Below are 26,354 nucleotides of genomic sequence, written 5' to 3'. Positions count from 1 at the left end.
GACGACGGGCAAAAAAGTATGGAACAGCCGTTTGCTGCTGCTTTCTCCGTCGCCACCCGCCACCCGCGGCAATCGTTACCCGGTCTCCACATGCTTCCTCTTCCTTCTCCACCCTCCACCCAGTCCAGCTCCTCACCACTGCTTCTTACTCCCAGTTCCTACTCACCCCCTTCACTTCCTTCCTTCCTTCCTTCCCCTCCCACTTCCCTCCCCCTCCTAACTTCTCCTACCATCTGCTTCTCCCCTCCATCTTTTATTTTCCTATCTATTTAATTTTACTGCTCACCTCCCACGTTTGCGGATACAGTAAGATTGATTGCTCAGCTGGCATTATCTTCTTTCGCCCTCTATAGTTGACACAAACCTGGCCTAAATGTATTTTTACAGTATCGCCACTGATACAGACGACGTACAAACTCCGACTTTTTCTCTATTAGCTGGCTGTTTGTATCTAAAGTCAGACGTATTTATCCGCGCCGAGTTTTGGCTATTGAGACAGAAATCATTTAAAAAGACTACTCGGAAGGTGTCTATGCCGACAACCAAGCTCTGCATCTCGTATGGGACAATGTTCACTTTTACCACACTCAAAGCAGTAGTAATTACTAAGCGGAGAGAGAAATATTGATAAGCTATATCTTCTGTGTATCAATAGTCACGGAAAAACAAAAGCATTGGTAACTTCCTCAAATTGTGGAGATGCACTTAGGAAGACGATGTCTTATGAAATCTTACAATGCAAAGTTTGCCAAAAGTTCGGTGGCATAAAGTATATTCAAGCCGAGCCCTTCTTCCCATGATATTCGAACTAGCTCACTCACCTGGAGAGCGAATCCTGCGTGTAATGTCTCACCTAACTCCTCTGCCTTCCTAAGAATAATTGCCCTTTGTAATTCTGATCTACTCGCAAATCCAATTATAGCCAATGGCCAGGCGACTATACTCCCCACACAACCATTATGAGCCCCCATTTTGGTATTGACTAAATACACTAGAGCCTCGTTTACCAAGCTCTCGATTTGTGGGTCGGTGTCTGGGAACTCTGGATGTAGCATTTTTAAAAGTATCAGTCGTCCTGCTATTGAGTACATGTAAGAAACATTCTGATGCATATGCAATCCGTAATCATCCGATTGTACCGCACAAAACTCTTTTAGTTCTTCGAGGAGTATTTGTGCTTCGGAGTGTACTGGTATTCTGCTCTGAAGTCTGAAGAACCAGGATAATTTTTCGATCTTGCTGAAAAGATCGATGCTTGCACCCATCACAGGGTTATTTGCCCAAACCTCAGATGCTCCTTTAAAAATTGGATTTTCCAACGCAGATTTGAATTGGTCAAGGGTTCCAATTGGAGGAAGAAGATCCAAATCTTCTTCTGCCGCAAAAAGGATCGAAACGACGTAGTTGTATAAAAAGGATTCCAACAGTACTCTTTGAATGGGTTGATGTGTAGCTTCAAGATAACTGGTTTTACTTTGCCGTTGTAACACCTTGAACCCCATCGAAACATGTCCACACACAGATCTACTGTTCGTTCCGATGTGTTTATCCAATAGCAACACCAATTGTACGGTGACAAACACAAGATTATCGAACCTGCCAGGTCCCTCTCCACTTGCTTGTTTTCGCCAATTTTTCAGGAACCGCTTATAATAATCAAATGCGCGTGCCCGCGAGTCATGATGATTCCAACTTTTGTCGATAGCTCCGCAAGCTAAAAATAGATCTATCAACTCTTGTCTCACAGTTACATAGGGAACAAAAGTTGATAATGGTCGAAGTTTTTCATGTGCGTGTGGGGGGCTAATGGCTGGAATAAAAGATACTGTGAAGCGATTCAAAAGTTCAATCTCATGGTTATCTAAGACCACCCCTGGAAGAATGTGGTTGTTTGGAAACACAAAACTCATAAGTTGAGTGTCTGATTGGGAAACATTGGAAGCAACAACCGTGGAAGATTTTAATGCTACTGTGGCGACTGAGTGCAAATTGTTTCCGCCTTTAAATCGTTTGTCCGAAAACAATTCCGGCCAGATACATTGACGTGCTGATTTGGAGCACCGTGAACAAACTGGTTGGCGCTCGTCGCATTTTTTCTTTTTGAGCTTGCATGCTAAACATCCTGTTTTAACACGTAACTTAGCTTTTGCCATGATTGATTTTAGATCGCCGAAAACCGAACTTTAAGTAGCGACCGCTCTCTATCCGCTACATTATCTTGAGTGGTGCACGATATTTCTTATCTGTTGGCAAAAAAGTGAGATTAATCTACTTATCTTAGACACTCGGTAATGATCTTCCCTGCAGCTAAAAGGAACTCGTCTTCATATCGTTGAGAAACCAGTTGAAGCGCAATTGGTGCTCCCTTAAAAACATTGGGAACGTACTTCTGGGACTCCTTCTCGTCTGTAAGGTTCCAGTACTCCGTCCGTGGGTCAACTTTATCGACGACTGGATCTTGATAGAGACCCGTTGGGAAGACCAGACCAGGCTGGTCTAACAAATTCCAGTGCGAACAGTATCCCCAGTAGCTTGTTGTGCCCAGCTCAGCAGCAACTCCAACATATGCGGGACAAAGGATAACATCAACCCCTCGCTCGATCATCAATTGTTGGTATTTATTTCTAAACTCATCCCTTCTGTAATTCAACTCTTGATTTTCAGAGACGGTCAGCTCGCCTTTTCCAAAACTGAAGGCCATAGCGGTCAGTGGATGGATTGGCTCGCCGGAAGCCCCCAAAAGCTTATTTTGAGCAGCACATCCGTCTGCGAAATACATGGAGCTCACAATTTCCCAGAGCTCGTCGCATTTATATGGCTCCCACTCCACAACTTTGACCCCTGCTTCAATGAGTTTTTTTTCAACAAATTCAAGTCCTCGCAAAATGGGTGGATGTGGCTTGACGACTCCATCAGACCTCATGATACCCACAGTCAACTGTTTGTCTACATCCACTTTTTTCCAAGGAATACGGTAAAGGGTGGCGTCCTGGAGCCATGGTTTGGCACCAACATAAGAAGACATAAACAGTTCGATATCACTCAAATGTTGTGCCAACGGGCCAATTGAAGATTTCACAGATTCTTGACCCCCACCGGCGGAAATACACCCTCTAGAAGAAACTCTGCCGGCTGTTGGACGCAATCCGTAGCATCCATTGAAAGCAGCAGGACTTCTGATCGACCCCCCAATATCTGTTCCAACGCCCATCACGGATCCTTTAAATCCAATAAGTGCGCCCTCACCTCCAGATGATCCGGATGGACTGAGCTTGCGGTTAAAACCGTTAAGAGTGACACCAGTGATATAATTACAGGAATCTTGGTGCATCAGGGATTGGGGTTCGTTCGTTCTTACAAACGGAATAGCTCCAAGACTTCTCAGGATAGAAACCGTTGTGGCATCTTCCGGGGTGACATTGTTCAACAGTGCCACAAAACCTGCGTTGGTGACTCTGTTTTTGATTGAAACGTGCTCCTTGATACTCATTGGCAGGCCATGTAAAGGCCCGATAGGTTTTCCGTATGTCTGTACATACTCATCAAGAAGTTTTGCTCTTTCATAAGCCTCGTCAGCAAGAAACTCTGTTGCACAGTTTAGAAGTTGATGAGCAATTGTCGCACGTTTCATGAATGCATCGAGAACAGTCTTGGCAGACAATTTTCCACTGCCCATCTCTAGCACTAGTGTGGATGCATCAGTTTCAGTGATTTTGAGCTCTGCGGGTGACATGACTTTTGCTGGAAACGTGGAGACATCAAGAACGGAATCACCAGGTAGATCAGACTGGGGCACGACAAAATCTGCGACCAAAGAATCTTTTAATCTTTTTTGGGCAAGCTCGATTTGGGGCCTCCAAGTCTCAAATTTGACTGGATCAGTGGTTTTGTCGATATAAGGGGGCATTGAAGTGTTTTGAGTAATGAAGTGCAATTTCGCAGAAAGCTCAGTTATATATCTGCACACACATCCCTTATCTATAAAAAAGTTGCCTAATAGAAAAACTCTCGGCACCTTTAGCATATCTGAAGAGTTATGTTTATCGTCCAATTAAAAACAATTGCGCCCTTTTGGAAAAAGGGGGCAAATCTTTTTTTTGAAGGCAGTCTCTACCAGCTGCAAAAGATTGACCAATTAAACATGGTTGCGCTTAGGATGGCGGCGGTTGTTTGAATCTTATCTAACATTATTCGGTACGATAATTCAAGTACATTGAGAAGCTCATATAAGTAGCAGACAAACGCATGAAGTGACTACCAGGCTGGTAAAGAATGAAAATTAACACGGAGGCCATTCCAGGGACTGTTCACCTGGTGGATTACGGAACCGAGGTGGGAGAGGCAATCAAAGAAGTGGTGCTAAGCCCAACGCCTAACACATTGGATCCCAACAACGAGCCACTTTTATGGAATCGTAACCGCAAATATCTGTCTTTGTTCTGCGTGATAGTCTACACTTATGCTGTTGGTGTAACATCTGCAGCAATCTACAGTGTCTTGGAAAATATTGTCGACAACACCAACTTGACTCTTGACAACTTGAACCAAGGAACAGGGTGTGCTTTTCTGTTTTATGGTTGGGGGTGCGTTTTTTGGCAGGCACTAGCTTTACAATACGGAAAACGGCCAGTTTATTTGTTCACGTGTTTGGCTACAGCCCTATTGTGTATTTGGACACCTTACACGAACGGCTATAGCGAATGGATAGGAAGCAAGATTCTGACCGGGTTTTTCGGTGCCCCTATCGAATCATTGCTTGAGATTTCTATCTCTGACATTTACTTTGAGCACGAACGTGGTACATACATGGGAGTATACGCCCTAAGTCTAGTGACTTCGAACTACATGGCTCCTTTGGTTGCTGGGTTTATTGCTGACGGTCAGGGTTGGAAGTGGGTGAGGTACTGGTGTGCTATCTTTGACGCAGTGTGCTTTGTTGTCCTGTTCTTTCTCATGGAGGAAACAAAGTACAGTCGTCCTCACATATCTGTCGACGATGAGATCCCACAAACAGCTGAGAAAACTCATGATGCGGATGCCCTCAAGATGGTGGCCCAAACCGAAGTCAGAAGTGTACAGCAAGACACCGATTCACAACTTCCTGTTCCTCCTGGGAAAACATATGCTCAAAGGTTGAAACTACTTGATAAGCCTCGTCCATTCATGATGCACAAAATTATCATCCGACAATTCGCTATGCTCAGGTTTCCTGGTATTGTATGGGCTGGGTTCCAATACGGCACATCTCTCGTTTGGTTCAATGTGTTGAATGCTACCGCGTCGTCCATTTACAGCTCGAGTCCATATAATTTTTCGACCTCGATCATAGGCGTCACTTACGCCTGTCCCATCATTTTCTGCTTCATTTTTTCCTATTACACTGGAATCACCGGTGACAAGATCCGGATTTATCTTGCAAGGAAATCGAATGGTGTTTCGGAGCCAGAGCATAGACTTTGGCTTATGTTGCTTTACCTTATAATATGTCCTTTTGCGCTCATCTTGTGGGGAGTGGGCGCGTATCATAAGGTTCATTGGTTTGGAATTGTGTTTGGTATGGGACTTCTTGGAGGAACAGCAACACTCGGATGTTCGTGCTCCGTTAATTATGTTGTTGAAAGTTACCGTGAACTTAGTGGCCAAGCGATGGTTCCCGTGATTCTAATACGGAACACAATGAGTTTTGCTATCAATTACGGTATTACTCCATGGGTGAGCAACCAAGGATTGCAGAACACGTTCATAGCAGCAGCAGGGATTTCTATTGCATGTATCGGGACTTTTGTTCCAATGATCTACACAGGAAAATATTGGAGGAACAGAACAAAGCTGGCATACTGGACGTATTTACAAGAAGCATTAGATACCGGTATGGCACATTGAGCTTGTCAACCAATGCGATGTGTATTTGTTCTGTTTGAATTAAGCCTTTGAAACGTCAGCAACTGGCGCTATTTGCTTTGCATCTAACATTTCTCCAAAACTGGAAGCGCCCAGGCGATAGTAGTTTTGTCCACAATCTTAGTTGCGCATATATCTGCAGCCTTGAATATCAAATCAGATTTGGTGAGTTACTCAAACTGGGTATTTCCGTCTCTCCTTATTGTATTACGACTACCAGTTAAGCTTTAGTGTATATTTTAAGCAAAATTTCTGTCCCAGGGTAACTCGTGAGCCCTGAAACTAAAGGTGGACTATCTCAGGAGATCATATTACTTTCTGGTTCAGTGAAGTCTTGTTGATCTTCCAAGGACCAAGAAATTCTTTTAACAGAATTTACGACCTAAATAGGAAATATTATTGATTAGAAATGATTAGTCGCGGCACCGTACTTTTTTCACCGCTGACTTGTGCATGACGCTCAAGTGAACCAGTAAGAAAATGAAATAATTGTATTGAAGTAAGTATTTTTTTGTGATACTTGGCCTAGAATGGGCAATGTATCATGTCACTCAAAAATGGTGTCAGAGACAACTTTAGCAGCCTGAAGCAGCTCCTCGTCTTTCCACCGTCGACCGGTTAATTGTAGTGCGATAGGAGCACCCTCAAAAACTTTTGGGTCATACAGGCCATGCTCATACGCCTCAATACTGCTTCGCTCCTTGTAAGTAGTCTTTGGATCAAGACGTTGATCACATTTTAGTCCTGAAGGAAATACAACGTTGGGAAAGTCTAATAGGTTCCACAGAGCGGTATAGCCCCAATAATGACACGTCTCAGGTTCAGGAGCCACATTCACATAAGCGGGGCATAGTATGTAGTCCACACCAAGCTGATTCATTGCAGTCAAGTAAACGTCTCTTTGCTTGTCTCTGTAGGCAGCCAATTGAAAAATGTCGTTCGCAGTTAACAGATCATCACCACAGCCGAATGACATAGCAACTTTGGACAATTCCAGAACAGGCTCACCCGAAAGTGCTAGTGCTTTCTTTAGGCCTTGATTTTCTCCAGCACTGTAAATAGTGTTACAACAGGCAATGAGGGATTCCACATTAAGTGGCGTCCATTCAATGACCTCTGCTCCAGCCTTTGATAACTTGGCTGCCGCATGCTTTAAAGCACGGAGAACTGGTGGAGTAGGGGCGACAACACCATCGTCATAGCAAATTGCAACTTTAAGTGTTTTAACACTTGGAGGTTCAAGTTCCCTCCAAGGTAACGGAATCAAATCGGCATCAATGTTCCATGGCTCACTATCAATGACTGTTTTCATAAAAAGCTCAATATCCTGAGGGGATCGCGCAATTGGTCCACTAACACAAATCACCCCTTCATTCTTGCCCTCTTTTGCGCTGAAGACTCCCTTCAAGGGCAATCTCTTTTGAGTTGGTCTGATTCCCCAAACCCCACAGAACGCTGCTGGGGAACGTATTGAACCACCAATATCTGCAGCAACACCAATTGCTGATCCTTTCATAGCAGTAATTGCTCCTTCTCCAGAGCTTGAACCACCGCTGGTAAGCTTGGTGTTATGAGGATTGCGGCAAATACCAGTAATGTTATTACCAGAACAAAGGTGCATGGTGGTTTGAGGCTCTGTAGTTCTCACATAGAACACTGCACCTGATTCATAAAGAATTTTGAGTAGAATTGCCCATTCGTCAACAAAGTTATCAATCATTCCAACATACGCTCCATTGCAACGTTTTCCCTTGTAAAGAAACTGCTCCTTAACTGAAATTGGAAGACCATGAAGGGGCCCAATTGGCTTACCCGTTTTCTTGTAGTAATCGTCAAGGTACTGTGCTCTTTCCAACCCCTCTTCTATGAACATTTCCATGCAGCAATTAACTAGCTGATGAGCAGCGGTTGCTCTCTTTGCAAAAGCCCTGGTTGCCTCAACCGAAGTTAAGTTTCCAGAGGTGAGCAGCTCAACTAGCTTGCTAGCTGACATCTCTGTAATCTCAATTTCCCGATCGCTCATAATTTTCTCGGCAATACGCGTCACATCGTATCCAAACTTATCAGGAACCAGACTATCTGGTAGTTTAAACTCTTCAAGAATCCCCTCCTGCAACCTCGATCTGTAGGCCTCCAATTGAGGCTGGAAGGTCTTGTAGAGATCGGGATCTTCCGTAAGGTTTTCGAATGGACCAAAAAGTGATGCTTTCATCTTGAAACTCTAACCAATTGGAATGGACAATCTGAGCAGTATTTATAGCTCAATTTCAGATTTAGTATGCTCCCAAAAAAAATTCGATTTGGATAACGATTTCGCTAATCTGCACCGTCTTTTATTTTCTGATTACGCCACTTCAAAATTTCGTAAAATAAAATCGCAATTCCTATCACCAAGTGTATGGATGAAATTATTGATTTTGAATCACTCAAGCTTCACACAGCAGCTGGGTATATTAGGGCTTCAAATAGGTGCTTCACATGTAAGGCTAAACGACAACACTGTGACTATAAATATCCAGTATGTTCGAATTGCGCAAAAAACAACACTGACTGCATGGCTTGGGCCAAAGGCTCCAAGTCACCAATTCCAAGAAGCATTGCCTGTTACCTCGAGAAAAGAGTTGCACAGCTGGAACTAGAGGCTCACAGACTCCGTACAGAGCTGAATCCAGAGCATTTAGACGATAAAGAGAATATCGCAGCTAACCTCTCCTCTAAACCATTTTCAGGAGTATGCAATTCCGAGAAAGACGATATTGGTGATGAATCATTTGGTTTCCTTTATTTTCGCTCTAGTAATCTTCCTGCTCCGTTTGACTGCACACTCCATTCGTCCGATCGTGGAAACATTCGAACATTTATGGCACGAAACCCTATGGTAGACATATACAGCATTCCATCAAAGATTGCTGATATAATCCTGCAGAACTACCTCGATATTCATCTCCCACAATATCCAATAGTTTCAAGCGAGTACGTGCGCGAGCTGAAGTCAAGCGTGTTTGAAAAGAGGAATACATGTGGCCCCTATGAAAAAGCTGTAATGGGAATAATTCTCGCAATGTCTACAGCGACATTAAGTTATAAAGGCGAAAAGGGGGCCCTAGCCTCTTCAGGGGCTCTGTTTTCATACTTTCTGTCCCAAATTTTACAAGTTGAGTGGAGCGATAAACTTAAGAAACTACAAATACTCTTACTGGTTGCTCATTATGCCTTCTCAAATCCGTATGCCGCAGATTCCTGTTATGCTATGAAAGAAGCATTGAGGATTAGTGTGGAGATGGGTCTCCATAAGGAACTGGATTTTGATCATATTTCACCGCTGATTATGCAAACACGCCGTCGCTTATTTATGGTCTGTATGAACATGGCTCGTCATGTGTTCTCGGTCAACAAACGAATGTTCCCGATCCCTTCAGAACTCATAAGCTTTCAACTTCCGGAGGCTGTTGACGATCATTACATCACTGATTCTGGAATTGATTTATCGGGTCCGCCCACCAAAGCTGCAGCCATTCATTTTTACAGGTTTAGACTTTATGAAACTGAAATATATGATGTACTCTGGGGACACAAGAGCATCAAATGCGGCCTCAAAGAATGGGTTCAGAAAATGAGCAACAACCTGGATTCATGGTTGTCAGAAGCTAACCATTTCTCCACCATCAACCAATTAAAATATAGAGCTATTTGTCATGCGTCAGGTCATGTCCGGTTGTACAGCAGATCTCCAAGGAAGCAATGGAGGAACCGTGAAGATGCGCTACTGTTGATGGAATCTGTCATAAAATGCCTTGACGAATACCTGGTAAATGCAAGTACTGGATGGCTTGCTTATTTGATGGCTGGTGTCTTTCACGTTGAAGAGCTAACAGTGTGCCTCCTGGATATCATGTGGAACGAATCAAACTGGATATTTGATCATTACAGTCAAGCTTACATTAGTACTCAAGTGATACAGTGCATTGGACTACTACAGCAGTTCAGTTTACGGTGGCCTGATATTGAGAAGAGCAAAATGGTGTCATATCTTTCTAATCTACACCTAAAAATCACTTCGCAGTTGGAACATGGGTTTGTTATCGATCCCCATATTATATCACAGCTCAATTTCTTAATATTCCCTCAAGTATCCACTGGTTATGGACTAGACTCGTTGCCCGAAGATACTGTGGACCTTGATCACAATTTTATTCAGATGCAACAATGGAATGACAATTTTACTTCGAGCCTCTCCATCTTATAGGCTCAAAATAGCTTGATACCATCCATTTTATATGGCTTTCCATCTTTCATCACGAATGATATTTTCCTTAGCGTCCCAAAATTTTGACGTGGGTCTTCATCGACTGCAACTATATCAGCCGCACAACCTTCGGCTAGCCAGCCAAATTTTCTCCCCGTACTATGACCCCCGCAAGCAAGCCAGCCGTTAAATGTTAAACACCTTAAGGTGTCCTCAACTGGCACTCCTGACTCTCTGAATAACTCGGCCTCTCTAATATTTTCTCCGTGATTGAACGTCCCTGTATCACCTCCACAGGCTTGTGTTATTCCCATTTTCCATGCGTTATATGTTTTTGTAAGCATAGACGGAAAATTTTCACCATAGAGTCTTTCTGCAATGCTCAAAGTGGGAACAATAATTGTCTTATTCTCTTTCACTATGTCAAGTGTTTTTTGATCACACCAAAACGCATGTTCAATTGTACGTACTCCAGCTTTCGAAGCCATTTGAACTGCTCTGTTTGTTGCACAATGTGCTGCCACAGGGCAATCCGCACTAGCTGCTTCTTCGCAGAGAACGTTCATTTCCTCTTGAGTGTAAAGAATAACGTCTGGATTAGGAATTTCTGGAGGGAACATGACCGACGAAAGATACGGATGTGGTGTAGCGGGTGGAAATCTCATCACCCTCTTTCTATAGTCTGCAAAGAACTTCACAACATCACACCCCATTCCCAATCTCCTTCTAACGGCCTTCCGAATCTCGACTTCTCCGTCGCATGCTTCACTAGTCTCAGCAATCCGAGTACCGCCAATTCTGTTTTCGGTGTGTGTCATTATTCCAGTGACTGATGCTAGAACTTTTGTTGCCACGTACAATCGGGGACCTGGAATGATTCCTCTGTTGATGGCGTCTCTGAAATTTGCGTCTGCCTCCTGCATCCCCTCAGATCCCAGATCCCGGTAAGTTGTATAACCAGCAAGTAAAGCACTTGAGCAATGATTGGTTGCTCTGAGCACTCTTTCAACAAAACTTTCGTCTCTTTTTTGTTTAGCGTTATCTGCTTCATCATAAGAGTGGAGAAATATGTGAGTATGGGCATCCACAAATCCTGGAAGAACAACTTTTTTTCTCAAATCAAGATCATTTTCACCTACGCTCGCGTCAAAACCGGTTCTTTCAATGACGCCTGTAATTAGTCCTATTGCAGGATCGATCTCAAAGGATAAATTCTTTTCGAAGTTGAGATTGATTGGATTGAAAACCAGGCTGGTGTGAACAACAAATGGTTTAGGATACAACTCCCTCAGTTTCTCTAGTCTCAATTCTTCCGTCTTTGATTGAGGAACTGGTGCAGCGGGAATTGGTGCTTCAGGAATAGAACAACATTGACACATTGGTTATGATGTGTTTTTTGGACGTTTGATTTTCCCGTATTGAATAATTTCTTATTCCTACGAAATCGAAATCGCGATCGGAATCAAGCCATATGCAAAGCGATAAGAATTTTCTTGATTAGATAAGTATTTTATCTGCGGCTGACCATAGAAACTGTTTGAGTGGGAAGCAACTCGGCCACCACAGCGAAAAAAAGGTCAACAGCTGTTTCGACGTCTCAATATGCGAGACAACTTCTTCCTTTATCGCGTCATCTGACATGTTCAGCTCTGCCAAAGTAATGAGAGAAAGGCTCGAATACAAAATATCTGTAATATCCACTGCAAATTTCAGAGGCAATTGAGAACCAAAGTTTTGCGACTGGCCACTTATTATTGTTTTGGCAGCGCTGTAAACATTGAATGATATGTTGATTGATTCACATTCACTGCAACTGTGAAAAATAAGAGGAAAACAAATAATCCATAACGACGGTGATTTCGAGTTTTGAACGGTCATGAACGAATGTACACGTTTTATAGGGCAATCGGAACCTATTGAGTAACATATTCTAAACATATCACATTTGTTTTTGAGATCAATTAAAGGTTTTAGCTCTGGATCATTCTCGAAAAGGTCAGGATGTTCAACAACCAGGTTAATAAGAGGAGGGCGACCAAGCGACAAAGAATTGCTAATATCTAAATCCATGAGGACTCTGAGTAAATTAAATTTCGAAATCTGTTGACCGACTATTGTGTGAGTTTGTTTGAGATTAGTTAGATTGGTGAGCTGAAGCTTCTCTGCAATCTCACATGCCAATGATAATGTTTTCCACAATGATTGTCCACATTCAGGATCCAACGTTTCGTATACTGCATAATACAGCAGAGCAACCAATGTGCTGTGGTCTATATCTGATACCTTAGCTTTCAGCAATTCAACAACCTTGGGTTGAATCATTGCTTTGATAGTAACAAAATGTGAATGTGATCGCTGGAGATGTGCCGACGATACTAAAAGTATCAATAGGATAAACAATTTCTTTTCTGGGGCATAATTTCGTATCAAGAGATCCGGGTCAAAAAAGGATCTGGGCAAAATAGGATATATTGGATAGACTTTGTAGAGGTAGTTCTCGATCAGTAACTTGCTATGATCATTAGAGATCATATTATAGTCAAATTGTACCTTCAACCTTGGCAAATAATGTTCTTGAAAAGTGAGTGTATCAAGATTGCAGTTAATATGAAGCAGTCTTGAGGTGAGATTAATAATTGAAACAGCAGATGTTGGTCCAAAATGATGGAATTCTCCATTAGGATACTCAATGAAACAACCATTACTCGCAATTTGGTACCAGTCATGGGAATCATTTGGGTTCCGTTTGATCTTTTCTGGAGGAGTTTTGAGCCTTTTTATCTCGTCCTTCAACACTGCTATGCGGTCGTTTAGGTCTTTAAGGTATACTCTTGAAACAGTCCCCCCGACTCCTTCATCGTAATATTCGCAGATTGCTCCCCGCTCCTTACATTTGAGGCAGCTTGGAAACTCGAAATCACACTTTTTTTTCCGGCGTTTGCAAGCATTGCACGCCAACAGCATACTTCTGGGTGATTTTTGAAAATTGATAATTAATTTAGGTTTTTTTCCGACCAAAAATCGTTATCGCATCGGAAAACGTGAGTATTTTCACGCTGCCTTTGGGATATATAAATTGTAGTAACAGCACCAAGTCTGAAATTGGACTAGTCTTTGCTATGACACTTTTTCATGCAGTTGGGCAACAAAGTTGGCTATTCTTGGTCGAGTTGCTCATTGGAGGTTTCGTGTTGTACCTCTACCTTTTTAACATCAGGCCTGCAACACCAAAGATTAGAAATCTTCCTGAGCTTCCGGGATGGAGACCTTTTTGGGGTCATTTGAAGCAATTAGGTTCCGATCACTCAACAAAGCTTCAGCAACTATCCATCAAGCATAATATTCCAGTATTTCAATGCTTATTTGGAAACCAAAGAATCATCTTCATCAATTCTTATGAAGCTGCTAACGAGTGGTTTATCAAGAACCAATCTGTGTTGAAGGACAGGCCTGTTTTCTATACCTTTCACAAACTTGTGTCTACTTCTCAGGGTCTTACTATTGGTACTTCCCCATGGAATGATGAGTGCAAAAGAAGAAGGCTTAATGTTCAGCGGTATATGACTACACCAGCTATCCAAGAAAGAGCAGGCCTGATCGATGTTGAGGTCTATTCACTCCTCAGGGACATGTATCGTGATACACAGGTAGAAAGCTGCTATCCGTACCCCTATACACAGCGGCTTGCTCTCAATTTCACTACAATGCTTTGTTACGCAACCCGATTTGATGATATCAAAAACTCTTTGCTCGAACAAATATTATCTATTGTTCGAGTGATCTCTTCTTTTAGATCGACCAACCAAAATTTCCAAGATTTTATCCCATTTCTACGATTTCTTCCGGAAAATAGCAGACGGAAGGCTGCATTACATTCTAGTAAGACCAGAGATGAATGGCTAACAAAACTCACAAACGAGGCTCTAAATCATAAGGACTCACGGCCAAGTATCGTTGGAGACTTTGCTAAAGATACTGAAACTAGCAGACTGAACCTTGATGACGTCAAGTCAATCTGTGTCGGGCTTGTCTCTGGTGGATTTGAGACGGTTGGTTCAACTTCGGCTTTGATCATGGCTCAACTAGTTTCCGAAAAGGGTCCAGAGTGGCAGGAGAAAATATACAATGAATGTCTCGCACACTACAGTTCAGTTCAGGAAGCGTGGGGCAAGGTGCTACTTGAACAAAAATGTGAGTTTTCCAACTCTTTTATACGCGAATTGCTCCGTATGTATGCTGTCATTCCACTCCTTCCTGCTAGAAAAACGATCAAAAGTTTTACATGGAACGGTGCTTCTATTCCTGCAGGTGAAACAGTTATTCTCAATGCCCAAGCAGCGAATCACGATAAATCCAGATTTGGTCCAACAGCAGATGAGTTTATGCCTGAAAGATTTCTTAATGACCCTGACATAGATGTCCCTCCATATCATTTCACTTTTGGAGCAGGTTCCAGGGCCTGCACGGCGGTCAATTTATCTGTTCGAATACTATACGTGATCCTTACCCGAACCTGTATGGCATTCACAGTTCGGAAGGATGCATCTCGTCAGGTTAATACGGACTATATTGGCTTTGCCCAAGATCGTACGGCTCAAACGAACTGGCCGAAAGATTTTGGTGTTTATTTGGAGCCGAGAGATCCAAAAACAGTGGACGCTTGTTTTTCACAATCAAAGATGAATTGTCAAGAACTTTTATCTTATTCAATAGAGTACGATAAGTAAGCGATAAATAATGTAACTATAGAGCATACCTGAAGTTCGGATTCTCAAAATCGGTCAAGTCTCTAAACTCTGTGTTCTCGCTAGATTCAGAAGTGGTAGCAGACGCATCCCGCTTCCGATTTGCATGGATATTAAGGAAGAGAATCAGCACCAATGCCAATACTGATATACAATTGGAAGAAAGCATGGCAGTCTTTGCACCAATGTACGTTGGGCTTTGAGAGGCAATAAAAGTCTGTGGTCCGACAGCCATTCCCACGCAATATCCGATGAGGAAAATCGCATTCACAACCACTTTTTTGGTATGTCCTGCTGTGTTCGAAGCAATACAGGAAAGCAAGCACACCATTCCCACAGGTTGCATTCCAAAAATATAAATAGCAGCCAATTTAACTCCTGGCTCATGAGCATAGGCAAGCATGCCGCATCCAACTATCACTAGAAAAGTGATGGCAAGGGCGACAATAATCCTAGATCTGACATACCGAGCAAAGTAAGCAGCAAGTGGGTTCAATAATATCTGGACAGCCCCCGTGGGGAGGTTCATCAAAAATGCTTTCAGTACGCCATACTTCAGATCTTGCGATATCAAAATTGAATTGAAGTTGGTAATTCCCCCATTAGGTATCTCGGATGTTATTCCGTAGATAAAATAGCACCACGTTCTCGGATCTTCTAAAGCTTCTTTGAGCTGATACAATTTAAACTTCTTGTTTCCGAATCCCTGCTGATTAGTTCTGATACGTTGGACCACTAGCAATTTCTCCTCTTCTGTTAGAAACCAAGCTTTCGATGGTAGGTCTGGAACGTAGAAATAGAAAATAACAGAAAATAGCATGGTCATGCCTCCAATGACAATAAATAGAGCCCTCCACCCTTTGATACTAAGTGAACCCTGATGGAGAGCAAATCCGTATGCGATTGAAGTTCCGATTAAGACCCCTAAGCCATTAGCTGAAAACCAGAGAGCTGATCTGAGGAATTGCTCCTCTCTTTTATACCATTGTGAGGTAAGGATCACAAATGCGGGAGTGATTCCTGACTCAAATATACCAAGGAGCAACCTCATGGCTAAATATGAGGCATAGTTTTGCGAAGCAGCTTGGCAGGTCATGATTATTCCCCAGCATCCTATAAAGAGCGCGACAGTTTTGGCAACCGGAAATCTCTGCAAGGTATTTGACATCGGGAACACAAATGCCAGATATCCGAGGTAGAATACAGTTCCAGTCCAGCTGTACTGATCACCAATCATATTGAGGTCTGTTTTTATCCCCATAATAGATGCGTACGAGTTTGAAACTTTGTCCATATATTGAATAGCATACAATGAGCACATGATCGGTAAAAGATATTTGTCAATCTTACAAAGAATCCTCTTGTTGGTCTCGTCATCAATAATCATTCCTTCTGCTTCCATTGCGTATTCAAGAGCCTGATCATCATTATTTGACACAGCCAGTTTCTTTTCACGTTCGCTTGATGTATGTTGACTCGTTGGTGAGTCAACAGTGATGTAAGTAGACTCATTCTGCTTTCCCATAGTATGCGCCGCAGAAATTGAGTGGCTGTATCGCAAATGGGTCCCTTTATATACAATGGGTTTGCAATTGATCTCATAGTGAGTCAGTTATGATAGATAAGCGGAATCAAATCTAGTTGTATTTATTTGCGATCTCAAATTTGATCTAAGCGTTTTCAATACAATCGCGAGAACTCGAAAAATATTTCTTATCGAGACCATTACCCCTTTTTGTACAATATATAGTTGAGGGCTTGTTCAAAACGAAAACTCGTAGACATGAGCACTTTATCACTTTCGAACTTGTTTGAGATCGCCGGTAGACAGGCAGTGGTCACCGGTGCAGGGTCAGGAATAGGGCAAATGATTACTCAGGGGTTCATAGCCAATGGGGTTCATGTAGCCGCTGTAGACCTTTACCAAGATCGATTGAACGAAACTGTAGCGCTTTGCAAGAAACTAAAATTGAAAACAGATTCCGATGCAAAGTTGACAACCTTATGCTACGATATTGGTGATCAAGCATCCAACAAAGCTTTGGTTGATAAGCTCAATACGGAATACGAAGAAATTGATATTCTTATCAATTGTGCGGGTATTAGGATTCAGAACCCAAAAACATTTCATCCGGGTGATAGTCTTGATGACTTATCGGATGCTGCAAATTCCATCCAGTGGCGTGACTTCCAGAAGACCTTCGATATCAACGTTATCGGTATGTATTTTCTCACAACAGGCTTGATTAAAAAACTCGGAAAAGCTGCAGAAAAGGGTGATGGAAGGGGGTCAGTTGTCTGTTTCTCATCTCCTGCATCTGTTCACACAAACCAATTTGTCCCCACTTACCAATTATCTAAAGCTGCTATTGATCACATGGTTCGGATTATGGCAGCTGAGTTTGCTGACAAATATATTCGGGTGAACGCAATCTCGCCTGGCTTATATGAAAGCAGAATGACTCCAATGTCCACCGATGATCCCACATCAAATATCAGGTACGTTCACTTGGTCCCTGCTCGTAGAGCCGGTACACAAGAAGAAATGGTAGCAACAGTTTTGTGGCTATGCTCCAAAGGTGGAGCCTACATGGATGGAAGAAATATCAGGATGGACGGCGGCCGGCTGCTAACATTAAAAGGTCACCTTTATAGTGATGAATAAATCAAATAGAATCCTGAAATCCCTTTTGGGTTTGTAAAACCTCGCATATATCCAAAAGTCGTCCATCGTACCCTCTCTTGGCGATTATTAAATTTCCCTTCAAAATCACGCATGGACACCCGACAATCCGTGGCAACAAAGATATTGGAAAACCAGAGAGAGTGGAGTTAACCGGAAAAATAAGAATATCGATGTATCTCAAGCTTTCGTTAAACACTTTTTTCAAAAAGGCCAACTTTCTCTCGTCTTTAGAAAACTTTTCTGGAGATGGAAATGGGCATCTCTTTTGTGAAGCAAGTTCCATAGTAAATGATGATGCTCCAACTTGTATGAAATCCATTAGTTGAGAAACGACCGTGAAATTGAAATCAACCGATCGACCATTATGCAATTTCAAGTCATCAAATGATGAGTAGGCGAATCCTCCTTCTATCACACCGCGATAGTCAACTGGGTACTGAAAGTATTCGTTGGGGTCTCTAGAGTAGGGGTCGACTGCAATATAGCCACCAATCACAGTGAATACAGTCCGTACTTTAGCGACAGATTCAGACAAAATTGCAACCGATGAGAATGAAGGACAGTCTGCACCCAGTAAAGACACCATGCCATTCGATGCCGTAAACTGTACGCTTCCCATATCAAACCCTTGAAATCCATCGTCAACTATTAATTTAAATTGAGCATCAGTGGAATATATTGCTCCCTTCTCTTTGCAGAGTTTGTTCACATGACCATCGAATGATTGATACCTGACGCCATCTAGAGGACTATTATGAACACTCCAAGTATCCGGCTGTAGTTCTCCCGGGGAGTTTTGATTTGCAAGAATCACGAGATCCTTACCAAAAGAAACGCTTCCTAGCAACCCATCGTACGCACAGGAAACATTAATTGTCTGTTTGACGATATCCTCATTGAATCCGTTAGTACAATCCGCCAAAACACAACAGTCAAACCCTCTGTCATTTGCCTCCCTGAATGTTGTCGCGACACAACATTCAGTAGTTACCCCACATAGCAGCAAGTGAGTAATTCCAAGTGAAGTTAGAGTCCAATATAAAGACGTGTTATAAAACGAACCTTTCCCAGGTTTGTCAATCACTATCTCCGTAGGCTTTGGCTTAAGTTCGTCAATGATTTCATGTCCGAACTCGCCCCTCACCAATAATTTACCCATTGGACCACGTTCTCCAATCACGAAAGGATGATTTTGAGGGCGGGCAGTCCTTTGTCGGAGTCTCTTTGAAGGAGCTAAGTCCAAAAGATCGGGATTATGTCCCTCGCGAGTATGAATCACGGTCATTCCCAATCTCCGGGCCGCCCAAAGAGCCTCCTTGCACGGCTCAATATTGCTAGCTACTTTATCGAAAACGGTTTCTGAATTGCATTGCAAATCTCCGTAACCTCCTTTTGAGATAAAATCTCTCTGCATGTCTATCATGATCAATGCACATCTTCCAGGAGAAAGCAAGATTGGAGCTGGCTGGGCAGGAAGAAGATGCGAGGCCATTGAAGAGAAAAAAAAATATTGATCGAATCTTTCTTATCAGCCCGTCGGGCCCGGAGGGGAATTGTGTGTCCGAGAAAACTGCTAGTTTAAATAGATACCAGATTAGACTATTTTAATGAGATAACATCAATGGCTACTAGTGTTCATCAATTCACATCTTTTAGTGGTAACTCAAGAACAGTTATTAGCGAGAAAGCTCGCGCTGCTACCTTTTCGGAGATTCCGTTAATCTCTTTGGAAGCAGAAAAACAGGAGCTGGTGAGGCAGATTAGAACCGCTTGCACACAAGTTGGGTTTTTCTATATCAAAGATCATGGAATCGAACAGAAGTTGGTCGACGACTTGATGAATAGTGCGCAGGAGTTTTTCCGCCTTCCGATGGAAGAGAAAAATGATATTCATTTCACCAAATCCAAACAGCTCAAAGGCTACGAAGGCTTTGGAGATAATCGAACCGAGAGTGAGCGGAAGCCAGATCTGAACGAGCAGTTTAGCTGGGGATATGACAAAGAGATGGACCCTGATCAGGAGACTGTGTTTGAAAGTGACAGCTTCTTATATGGTGAAAATAGCTGGCCCTCTCAAGTTCCAGAACTGAGAACTGCCGTCAAAAGATACTTTTCACAAATTCTCTTGCTAGCCAGAAGACTCATGTCACTGTTTGCTTTGGCTTTGGATCTTCCCGAGAACTATTTTGTTGATATGCTCAAACACCCGGGTGCTATGGGTCGAGTTCTACATTATTTGCCTCAGCCAGTCGAAGAAACCAACGTGTTGGGGATCGGAGCTCACACAGACATTGAGTGTTGCACCATTCTCTATCCAGGAGAAGTTCCTGCGTTGGAGATTTTGAATCCTGAGGGAGAATGGATTGTGGCTACTCCCATTCCAGGGACATTTGTCATCAATATTGGGGATATGCTTGCCCGCTGGTCCAACGACTTCTTCATTTCTACAGTTCATAGGGTGAAGAATATTACAGGACAGGAAAGATACTCGATTCCTGTTTTTGTTGGAGTTGATTACGAAACAGTGATTGAGCCATTAGAAACCTGCATTTCTCTTCACGGTAAGAAGTATCCTCCAGTGAAAGCCGGAGATTACGTTTACAAACGCTTGGCATATAGCAGGTTTGATAAGCAGGATTTTGAGAATATGTTAGATCAGGTTGGAGTCTCTAAATAGTCAAATTCACTCATTTTTTCTCGTCAGCAGTAATTTCAACTTCTTCGACGCTCTCCTCGTAGATATAGTAGTTTGTCTCGTCCACCAAAGTTTCTGGTTCCGGCCAGAGTAAACTTGTAGCAGTATAAACGGTAAAAGAGGCAAGAAAACCGTAGAAATAGGACATGTACCAAAGCTCCAAAATCCCTGCGTTCACCTTGATATGGCTATTAACATCAGATGCCAATCCTGGAAGGCACGGGACGTTACCAATCAAAAAGGCAACTGCTGCTCTCCAGTTGATTCCTTTGAAATATCTGTATCTTCCCTCCGGATCATATAGGGCAGGCACGTCGATATGCTTCTTCTTCACCACCCAGTAGTCTGCAATCATTATTGCAGTAATCGGTGCTAGGAAACATGAAAGTCCTGAGATGAAGTTAACCAGTTGAGTGGCAGAATTCTCGATTTTCCATGCCTGCAAAATCCAACCAGACGCAATAGTGATAAGCACGGCACCACGGCGAATATTGATGTAATGAGGGAATAGTGAGCTCAAGTCGTTGGCCCCAGTTATCACATTTGCTGATAAGTTAGTTCCAATTTGTGCAATACACCAGGAAGCGCACACAAAGAAAGCAGCAGCTCTACCTTTTGATCCAGTCTTGGTCCATTCCAAAGCGAAATCTGTAGGAGACCAAAGATAAGATCCGTAGACAACTTTTCCCGCAGAGGATGCAACAAGCGACATCATGGTAACAAATGTTGCCCACACAGGGATCACAATAACTTGAGAGTACTGTGCCTTTGACTTGTCATTCATGTACCTGGTGAAATCTGCAATGTTTGTTGCCATGGTTGCCCAACCGGCAACGTTAGAGTTCAACAATTTCATCCATAGCCAAGCTCTCTCAGAACCATGAACAGTATATTCTTGGTGCCAAATGTTGTCTGCGGTACCGGCCATCTTGGCCATTCCCGCGGCAGTTCCGATCAAACAGGCTGCCACCACAACGGTTTTAAACACAAAAAACCACTTCATTTTATGTGGAGGAATCAACAAGAAAGGTAATTGGATGGTCCAGAAGATGAAATGACCCAGCATTTCGGTAGACGTGATACCCATTGAAGCTGGAATAGAGTTATGGATCTTGTCGAAGGAAGGCCAGATTGCCGCAATACAGCGAGTCATTGCCAACGAACCAGAGAAAGTTTGGGTAGAGTGCCAGAAAATGGCAGTAACACAACGAGTGATGACTGCAAATTTAGCAAAGTGATAACCAAATGAGGCTCTCACAGCAACAGGAAAGGGGACATGGAGGTCGGCTCCGATAGCACCATTGAAAATCAGGGGCAGACCAATGAAAACCATGCCCACGGTATTTGTACTCAGGCCTGTTCTCCAGGTCATTCCAAACTGCAACGAGTTTGATGGATTCTCAACTGTTTGCATCGATAGATAGTCCGAGGCCCAAAACCCAATGATGAGGAACACGTTCCAAGTTCTTCTATATGGAGGGGTCACATCATTGTCAATATTCGTGTTGACCCCGTCGGGGGCACACGACGATTTTTGTTTGGGAAGCTGCCACGCTTCCTTTGATAGAAGTTTCATTACTCAAAACTTTGTAATTATCTCAACTTTAAATGGTTGGACCTAAGCGGTGAAAATTCTTTATCTTTGATAAAGATTCAGCCCGTCGGCCAACTCCTTTCCCAATTTGGAAATTCGTCTTCGTGATAAGATCCGCGAATTTTTTTCCGACATTCAACTTGAATTACTGCGGTGTAGGAATGTGTGCTCAGGAATCAATAAGGGGAACAAAGGCAAAACGCTCTAAACAGCGTCCTTGTGATGCTTGTCGCAAAAGAAGATCGAAATGTGTCATCGAAGAGCCAAATCAACCATGTTTTCTGTGCAACTTCCATAGCATTGAATGTACGTTCCGCGATCCCCCACAGAAGAAGAAGAAACTGACCGATTCCGCATCAGCGCAGGATCCAGTACCTCTCCACAGTGAGTTGGCTTTTGAGTTTTCGAATTTACCCGAAATTCATCTCAATCCAACCACTCCGTCCAACGACTCTATAATTCGGGCATTTGAGCAAGAGCAGATCATAACCTCGGCGAAGACCGAAAACTCAAACTACTGTGGAGCATCCAGCGAATGGGATCCCTCACTTATCAATCTTCTGCCATCAGGAAGTGTCTTTTTATCACCTGTTCAGGGAAAAAGACTAATTGAAAGAAGGTTTACCAAGATCACCAACGAGTCGGGATTTTTGCACGTTGAAGTGAGTTTACCATTTACTGACACCCACATCACCAATATCAACACAATAGTAGGGCCCCATGGTCCTGTTTTAGTCGAACTGTACTTTCGAATTGTTCATTCGTCCTTTCCAATTGTTGATAAAAACTTATTCTTTCAACAGTATGAAACGAATCCAGGCTCGCTATCTCCTTCACTCCTTGCATGTTTATATCTCTTTGCATTGAACTGGTGGACATTTGAAGCCTCGCTCTCCCTTACTCCAAAGCCCTCCCAAGAAGCATTAGAGACACTTGCCGAAGAGTATCTAGCGATCGAAGTGAAGCAACCGACACTTTCAACCGTTCAAGCAGGGTTGCTGTTGATCCAGCATCAAAATTTTAGAGATGAGTATGCATTTCCAGGACGATCCTGGGCCCTACAGGCACAGATAGTGGCAATTGCACAGCAGCTTGGACTAGAAGAAGATTGTTCTGCGTGGACGATACCTTTTGAGGAGAAAATACTACGCCGCAGGGTGGCATGGGCACTGTTTATGCAGGAAAAATGGCTAGCTTTAAATCAGGGAAAACGCTCGCATATCCAAACACAAAATTGGGGGTGTATACCTCTTAGGTTTGAAGATCTTGACTGTCACTGTGAGAACGGCTTGCTCCCCAGCGACGGTTCGATTGATGCCAAAATTGGTGGTGAATTGTTCATTGAGATGGTGACACTTTCTACCATCGTGAGTGGCATCCAGGACAAGCTCTACAGCAGGGACGCGCAGAAATTATATCAAAATTTAGCTGACCCAATCACGAATTTGAAATGTTTGCTAGAGACACTGCGTCCATTACAGCAACAGTTGAAAGATTGGGAGTCTCGAGTTCCATCGCAGCTTTTAAACGAGGATGTTCCGCGCGGCCATATCTCGCCTATCCCAAACTTGCAGATCTCCATTATCGCAGCACGAAATTATCTGCTGAAGCCCGCATTAACATTGCTGGTACTTGCAAAGTCCAAATCTTGCCTTGTTGATCGCGAGTTCATAGAGATTCAAAAAGTTCTATTCGACAGAACATTCCAGGATTTCCAGTCGGCTGTGAATTTTCTGAGCGCAATGAAGGCCGAGCATTTCCAAACTTTCTGGTATTGCTCTGCGAAGCACGCATTCTCTATGACGGTGAGTTTTGGAGTCATGGTAATGTTATCTGCTGGTAGCAACGAAGATTACATGGCTTGTCTGGACAAATTGGAAGAGTTTAGGTGGAAGCTGCAGATAAACTCTAAAACCGCCGAGTTCTTACAACACTCGCGCCAATGGCAGGATCAACTGTCCCGTATTGTTTCCATGTCTCATAGCGAGTATCAAGTTCAGTGATTAACGCGTATGATTCTCTGTATACACCTGACACCAATAGTTGTTTTGAGCATTAAATTTCAAACTCTTGCAAGACTTGAACTGTATAAAAAAATGAATTACTTCCGGAACAGCAGGTTATTCCTGGCTCCTCGAATCCGTTTCAACTGGCAGGCATATACTTTCCGAGGATATTCCACTGATGCTGCGTCGAACACGAATCTGGTCACAGACCTGGCCGGGGACAAGGCTATCAATATTTACGTTCATGGAATATTCTTTCACCGAGAGAAGGGTAAGCCAGCATACGGGGGTGGCGGTGTCTACATAGCTCCCAATCATCGCGATAATCTTGGGTTCCGTGTTACAGGAAACGATGTAACCGCTTTAACAGCTGATCTCACTGCAGTCAGAGAAGCACTTCGTATAGTGATTAAACGATTGCATGAAAAGCCGCATGTCAAACACCAGATTATCATCGACTCGGAAATGGCATATGTTACTCTCACCAAGTGGATTTACAGATGGATGTACAATGGATGGGTCAATTCGAAGGACCAGCCGGTTGCCAATAGAAACGAACTCGCGGTGATAATGTACTACCGCAAACTCATCAGCAAGGAGTATAGAAAGCGTCGATGGGGAACCTTGCGTTTTAAGTACGTCGTTCCTCATAAGAACTCTCATGAACTAAAAATGGCCGAAACTATGGCGGTCAATGCCTGTCGATATTTTGACGATTTTAAGAACGTCAAACGTCCAGATCACAAATGCGTCAAATTTGTTGCCAGACAGGTTTACTCGGAATTTTTGAGTCGGAAAGACCTTACAGAGCATCGAAGACTTCTCATGGAGGAAGAGCGTTTGGAATAAATTGTTTTGGTCATGTCACGTAAGATTTACACACCTTCCAATCCCTCGATCTTGAATCTTGTGGCTTGATTCATGTATGCATTGTATGTGATCTTAATGATCTCTGATTGTGGGAACTCCAGAAACGGAATGTCACTGCTTGACGACGCCATTAGGTATCCGTAGAAGACTCTAATAATTGTCTCATCAGCTATCACAAGAACATCGTTAGTCATTCTCTCGATCTCCATGATTAGTGGCTCCAACTTCAATGCGAGATCGTGGTAGCACTCAGCTCTTGGATACCGGTGATGATACGGGTCAAGGAGGTGTTTTTTGTAGTCCTCCGGGAAAACGGTTTTCAATTGTTCATCTGTAAGGCCATCAGCATCTCCAGGATTCATTTGTGTCATCTCAGGACGATGTTTGACATTCAAACCCATATCCTTGAACACTTGAGCTAGCTGTGTGGTCCTGAGTCTCACAGATGTCCAAACGAAAAGGTCGCTTGGCAAAGAGTCATATCCCCTGCTCTTGAAGTGGTTCACCATGGTGCTGGAAAGTTTCTTGGCGTAGTCTCTGCCTTTGGCATCGAGTGGGGGGTCACTCTTGAAATCCAGCTTGTTGTTAGAACATCTTGCGAAATAGATGGAACCCTTCTTGATCTTGGAGTTCATCAGGTAGAATATTATTTTGGTGGTGAGGAAATCGTGTTTGGACTTGTTGACCAAAAGCTTTTCTCCAAAGTTAACAAACTTGATGTAAGTTAATTCTTCCTCGTTCATTTCGTCGTAAGAGTGTTCCACGGCAGCAATACGCTTCTTGTAATCTTCGATGGCCTCTTGTTCATCCCAGTTGAGGTAATCAGGTGACTGAGCAGCATCAGCAATGTTACTTTCGAGCAGTTCTTTGTCGTCAATAAGGCTCTCGATGAACACCACCTTGACGTTGGCTTTCTGCATTGTCTCTGCCAATTCGCGTCTTTCGGAGCTTACTCCGTTAACTGCGTCGTATATGGCTACCTGACCCATGTCATTCTGGAAAAAGTTTAGCACATCTTGCATTGCTAGTTTGATAAGTTGTTGACGGACCTCTTTTGCTTCCTCGCTCTCTGGCTTTGGGTCAAAAAAATCGAACGGCACAGTAGTGGTTTTGCTTCTGCGGTAGTCTCCGAGATGAAACAAATTAGCACGGACCCCTAACCATCGCAGGTAACGACACAAACTAATGGACAAGTTGGTTTTGCCGCGCGCTGGAGGGCCCACCATCACAATACAGATAGACCCAGCGTGATAAAGTTTACCTGAGTCCGTAGAGTAGAGCTGTGCGGGCGAAACATGGAAACGAGAGACCGTTTTATGGATCTCATCCACGTCTTCACGGACGTGGGGTGGAACGGTTTTTTCTTCGGCCACGTCTCCGGCAGGGGCATCTTTCTCCAAAGAATGGTGTACCCATCGATTCTGTTTGCGTGCTGAGTAGTTGCCTGCTATTTTGGGTTCCACGATCTCGGCTGTGGGTTCTGTCATTGATAAGAAATTAGACCGTACAAACACAAAAATTGATTCAGTTATTTTCCTTTCAACCTTATTATTTTCCCCATGGGTTGATGTTTTTTTCCCGCATACACCTACACTAGCCACAATATAGACT

General features: G+C 43.1%; 16 protein-coding genes across 16 annotated transcripts; 7 read left to right on the top strand and 9 right to left on the bottom strand.

The window, feature by feature from the left end:
- Window positions 1–731: 731 nt before the first annotated feature.
- On the bottom strand, window positions 732–2,153 carry OGAPHI_000878 (uncharacterized protein; the record flags this gene model as incomplete). The annotated part of the gene is made up of 1 exon (XM_046209021.1): window positions 732–2,153. One exon carries the CDS (start codon window positions 2,151–2,153, stop codon window positions 732–734), a length of 1,422 nt encoding a protein of 473 aa, XP_046064535.1.
- Window positions 2,154–2,272: 119 nt separating this feature from the next.
- Window positions 2,273–3,907, bottom strand: OGAPHI_000876 (uncharacterized protein; the record flags this gene model as incomplete). Its single annotated transcript, XM_046209018.1, has 1 exon — window positions 2,273–3,907. One exon carries the CDS (start codon window positions 3,905–3,907, stop codon window positions 2,273–2,275), a length of 1,635 nt encoding a protein of 544 aa, XP_046064533.1.
- On the top strand, window positions 2,714–3,070 carry OGAPHI_000877 (uncharacterized protein; the record flags this gene model as incomplete). The annotated part of the gene is made up of 1 exon (XM_046209019.1): window positions 2,714–3,070. One exon carries the CDS (start codon window positions 2,714–2,716, stop codon window positions 3,068–3,070), a length of 357 nt encoding a protein of 118 aa, XP_046064534.1.
- Window positions 3,908–4,272: 365 nt separating the features above from the next.
- OGAPHI_000875 (uncharacterized protein) lies at window positions 4,273–5,883 on the top strand (the record flags this gene model as incomplete). Its single annotated transcript, XM_046209017.1, has 1 exon — window positions 4,273–5,883. The coding sequence occupies one exon, from the start codon at window positions 4,273–4,275 to the stop codon at window positions 5,881–5,883; it is 1,611 nt and encodes a 536-aa protein (XP_046064532.1).
- Window positions 5,884–6,448: 565 nt separating this feature from the next.
- Window positions 6,449–8,113, bottom strand: OGAPHI_000874 (uncharacterized protein; the record flags this gene model as incomplete). The annotated part of the gene is made up of 1 exon (XM_046209016.1): window positions 6,449–8,113. One exon carries the CDS (start codon window positions 8,111–8,113, stop codon window positions 6,449–6,451), a length of 1,665 nt encoding a protein of 554 aa, XP_046064531.1.
- A 186-nt stretch (window positions 8,114–8,299) lies between these two features.
- Window positions 8,300–10,147, top strand: OGAPHI_000873 (uncharacterized protein; the record flags this gene model as incomplete). The annotated part of the gene is made up of 1 exon (XM_046209015.1): window positions 8,300–10,147. One exon carries the CDS (start codon window positions 8,300–8,302, stop codon window positions 10,145–10,147), a length of 1,848 nt encoding a protein of 615 aa, XP_046064530.1.
- Window positions 10,148–10,149: 2 nt separating this feature from the next.
- Window positions 10,150–11,526, bottom strand: OGAPHI_000872 (uncharacterized protein; the record flags this gene model as incomplete). Its single annotated transcript, XM_046209014.1, has 1 exon — window positions 10,150–11,526. One exon carries the CDS (start codon window positions 11,524–11,526, stop codon window positions 10,150–10,152), a length of 1,377 nt encoding a protein of 458 aa, XP_046064529.1.
- Window positions 11,527–11,644: 118 nt separating this feature from the next.
- OGAPHI_000871 (uncharacterized protein) lies at window positions 11,645–13,111 on the bottom strand (the record flags this gene model as incomplete). Its single annotated transcript, XM_046209013.1, has 1 exon — window positions 11,645–13,111. The coding sequence occupies one exon, from the start codon at window positions 13,109–13,111 to the stop codon at window positions 11,645–11,647; it is 1,467 nt and encodes a 488-aa protein (XP_046064528.1).
- A 155-nt stretch (window positions 13,112–13,266) lies between these two features.
- Window positions 13,267–14,874, top strand: OGAPHI_000870 (uncharacterized protein; the record flags this gene model as incomplete). Its single annotated transcript, XM_046209012.1, has 1 exon — window positions 13,267–14,874. The coding sequence occupies one exon, from the start codon at window positions 13,267–13,269 to the stop codon at window positions 14,872–14,874; it is 1,608 nt and encodes a 535-aa protein (XP_046064527.1).
- A 16-nt stretch (window positions 14,875–14,890) lies between these two features.
- Window positions 14,891–16,417, bottom strand: OGAPHI_000869 (uncharacterized protein; the record flags this gene model as incomplete). Its single annotated transcript, XM_046209011.1, has 1 exon — window positions 14,891–16,417. One exon carries the CDS (start codon window positions 16,415–16,417, stop codon window positions 14,891–14,893), a length of 1,527 nt encoding a protein of 508 aa, XP_046064526.1.
- Window positions 16,418–16,675: 258 nt separating this feature from the next.
- OGAPHI_000868 (uncharacterized protein) lies at window positions 16,676–17,557 on the top strand (the record flags this gene model as incomplete). The annotated part of the gene is made up of 1 exon (XM_046209010.1): window positions 16,676–17,557. The coding sequence occupies one exon, from the start codon at window positions 16,676–16,678 to the stop codon at window positions 17,555–17,557; it is 882 nt and encodes a 293-aa protein (XP_046064525.1).
- Window position 17,558: 1 nt separating this feature from the next.
- OGAPHI_000867 (uncharacterized protein) lies at window positions 17,559–19,070 on the bottom strand (the record flags this gene model as incomplete). The annotated part of the gene is made up of 1 exon (XM_046209008.1): window positions 17,559–19,070. One exon carries the CDS (start codon window positions 19,068–19,070, stop codon window positions 17,559–17,561), a length of 1,512 nt encoding a protein of 503 aa, XP_046064524.1.
- Window positions 19,071–19,199: 129 nt separating this feature from the next.
- On the top strand, window positions 19,200–20,255 carry OGAPHI_000866 (uncharacterized protein; the record flags this gene model as incomplete). Its single annotated transcript, XM_046209007.1, has 1 exon — window positions 19,200–20,255. One exon carries the CDS (start codon window positions 19,200–19,202, stop codon window positions 20,253–20,255), a length of 1,056 nt encoding a protein of 351 aa, XP_046064523.1.
- Window positions 20,256–20,265: 10 nt separating this feature from the next.
- On the bottom strand, window positions 20,266–21,849 carry OGAPHI_000865 (uncharacterized protein; the record flags this gene model as incomplete). The annotated part of the gene is made up of 1 exon (XM_046209006.1): window positions 20,266–21,849. The coding sequence occupies one exon, from the start codon at window positions 21,847–21,849 to the stop codon at window positions 20,266–20,268; it is 1,584 nt and encodes a 527-aa protein (XP_046064522.1).
- Window positions 21,550–24,722, top strand: OGAPHI_000864 (uncharacterized protein; the record flags this gene model as incomplete). The annotated part of the gene is made up of 3 exons (XM_046209005.1): window positions 21,550–21,613; window positions 22,027–23,829; window positions 23,911–24,722. 3 exons carry the CDS (start codon window positions 21,550–21,552, stop codon window positions 24,720–24,722), a joined length of 2,679 nt encoding a protein of 892 aa, XP_046064521.1.
- Window positions 24,723–24,748: 26 nt separating this feature from the next.
- On the bottom strand, window positions 24,749–26,230 carry OGAPHI_000863 (uncharacterized protein; the record flags this gene model as incomplete). The annotated part of the gene is made up of 1 exon (XM_046209004.1): window positions 24,749–26,230. The coding sequence occupies one exon, from the start codon at window positions 26,228–26,230 to the stop codon at window positions 24,749–24,751; it is 1,482 nt and encodes a 493-aa protein (XP_046064520.1).
- Window positions 26,231–26,354: the final 124 nt, after the last annotated feature.

The sequence above is a fragment of the Ogataea philodendri genome (assembly GCF_020536065.1).
Source record: "Ogataea philodendri strain CBS6075 chromosome Unknown scaffold10, whole genome shotgun sequence".
NCBI classification, from domain to species: Eukaryota; Fungi; Ascomycota; class Pichiomycetes; order Pichiales; family Pichiaceae; genus Ogataea; species Ogataea philodendri.
This window is presented reverse-complemented; position numbering and strand designations above follow the sequence as displayed.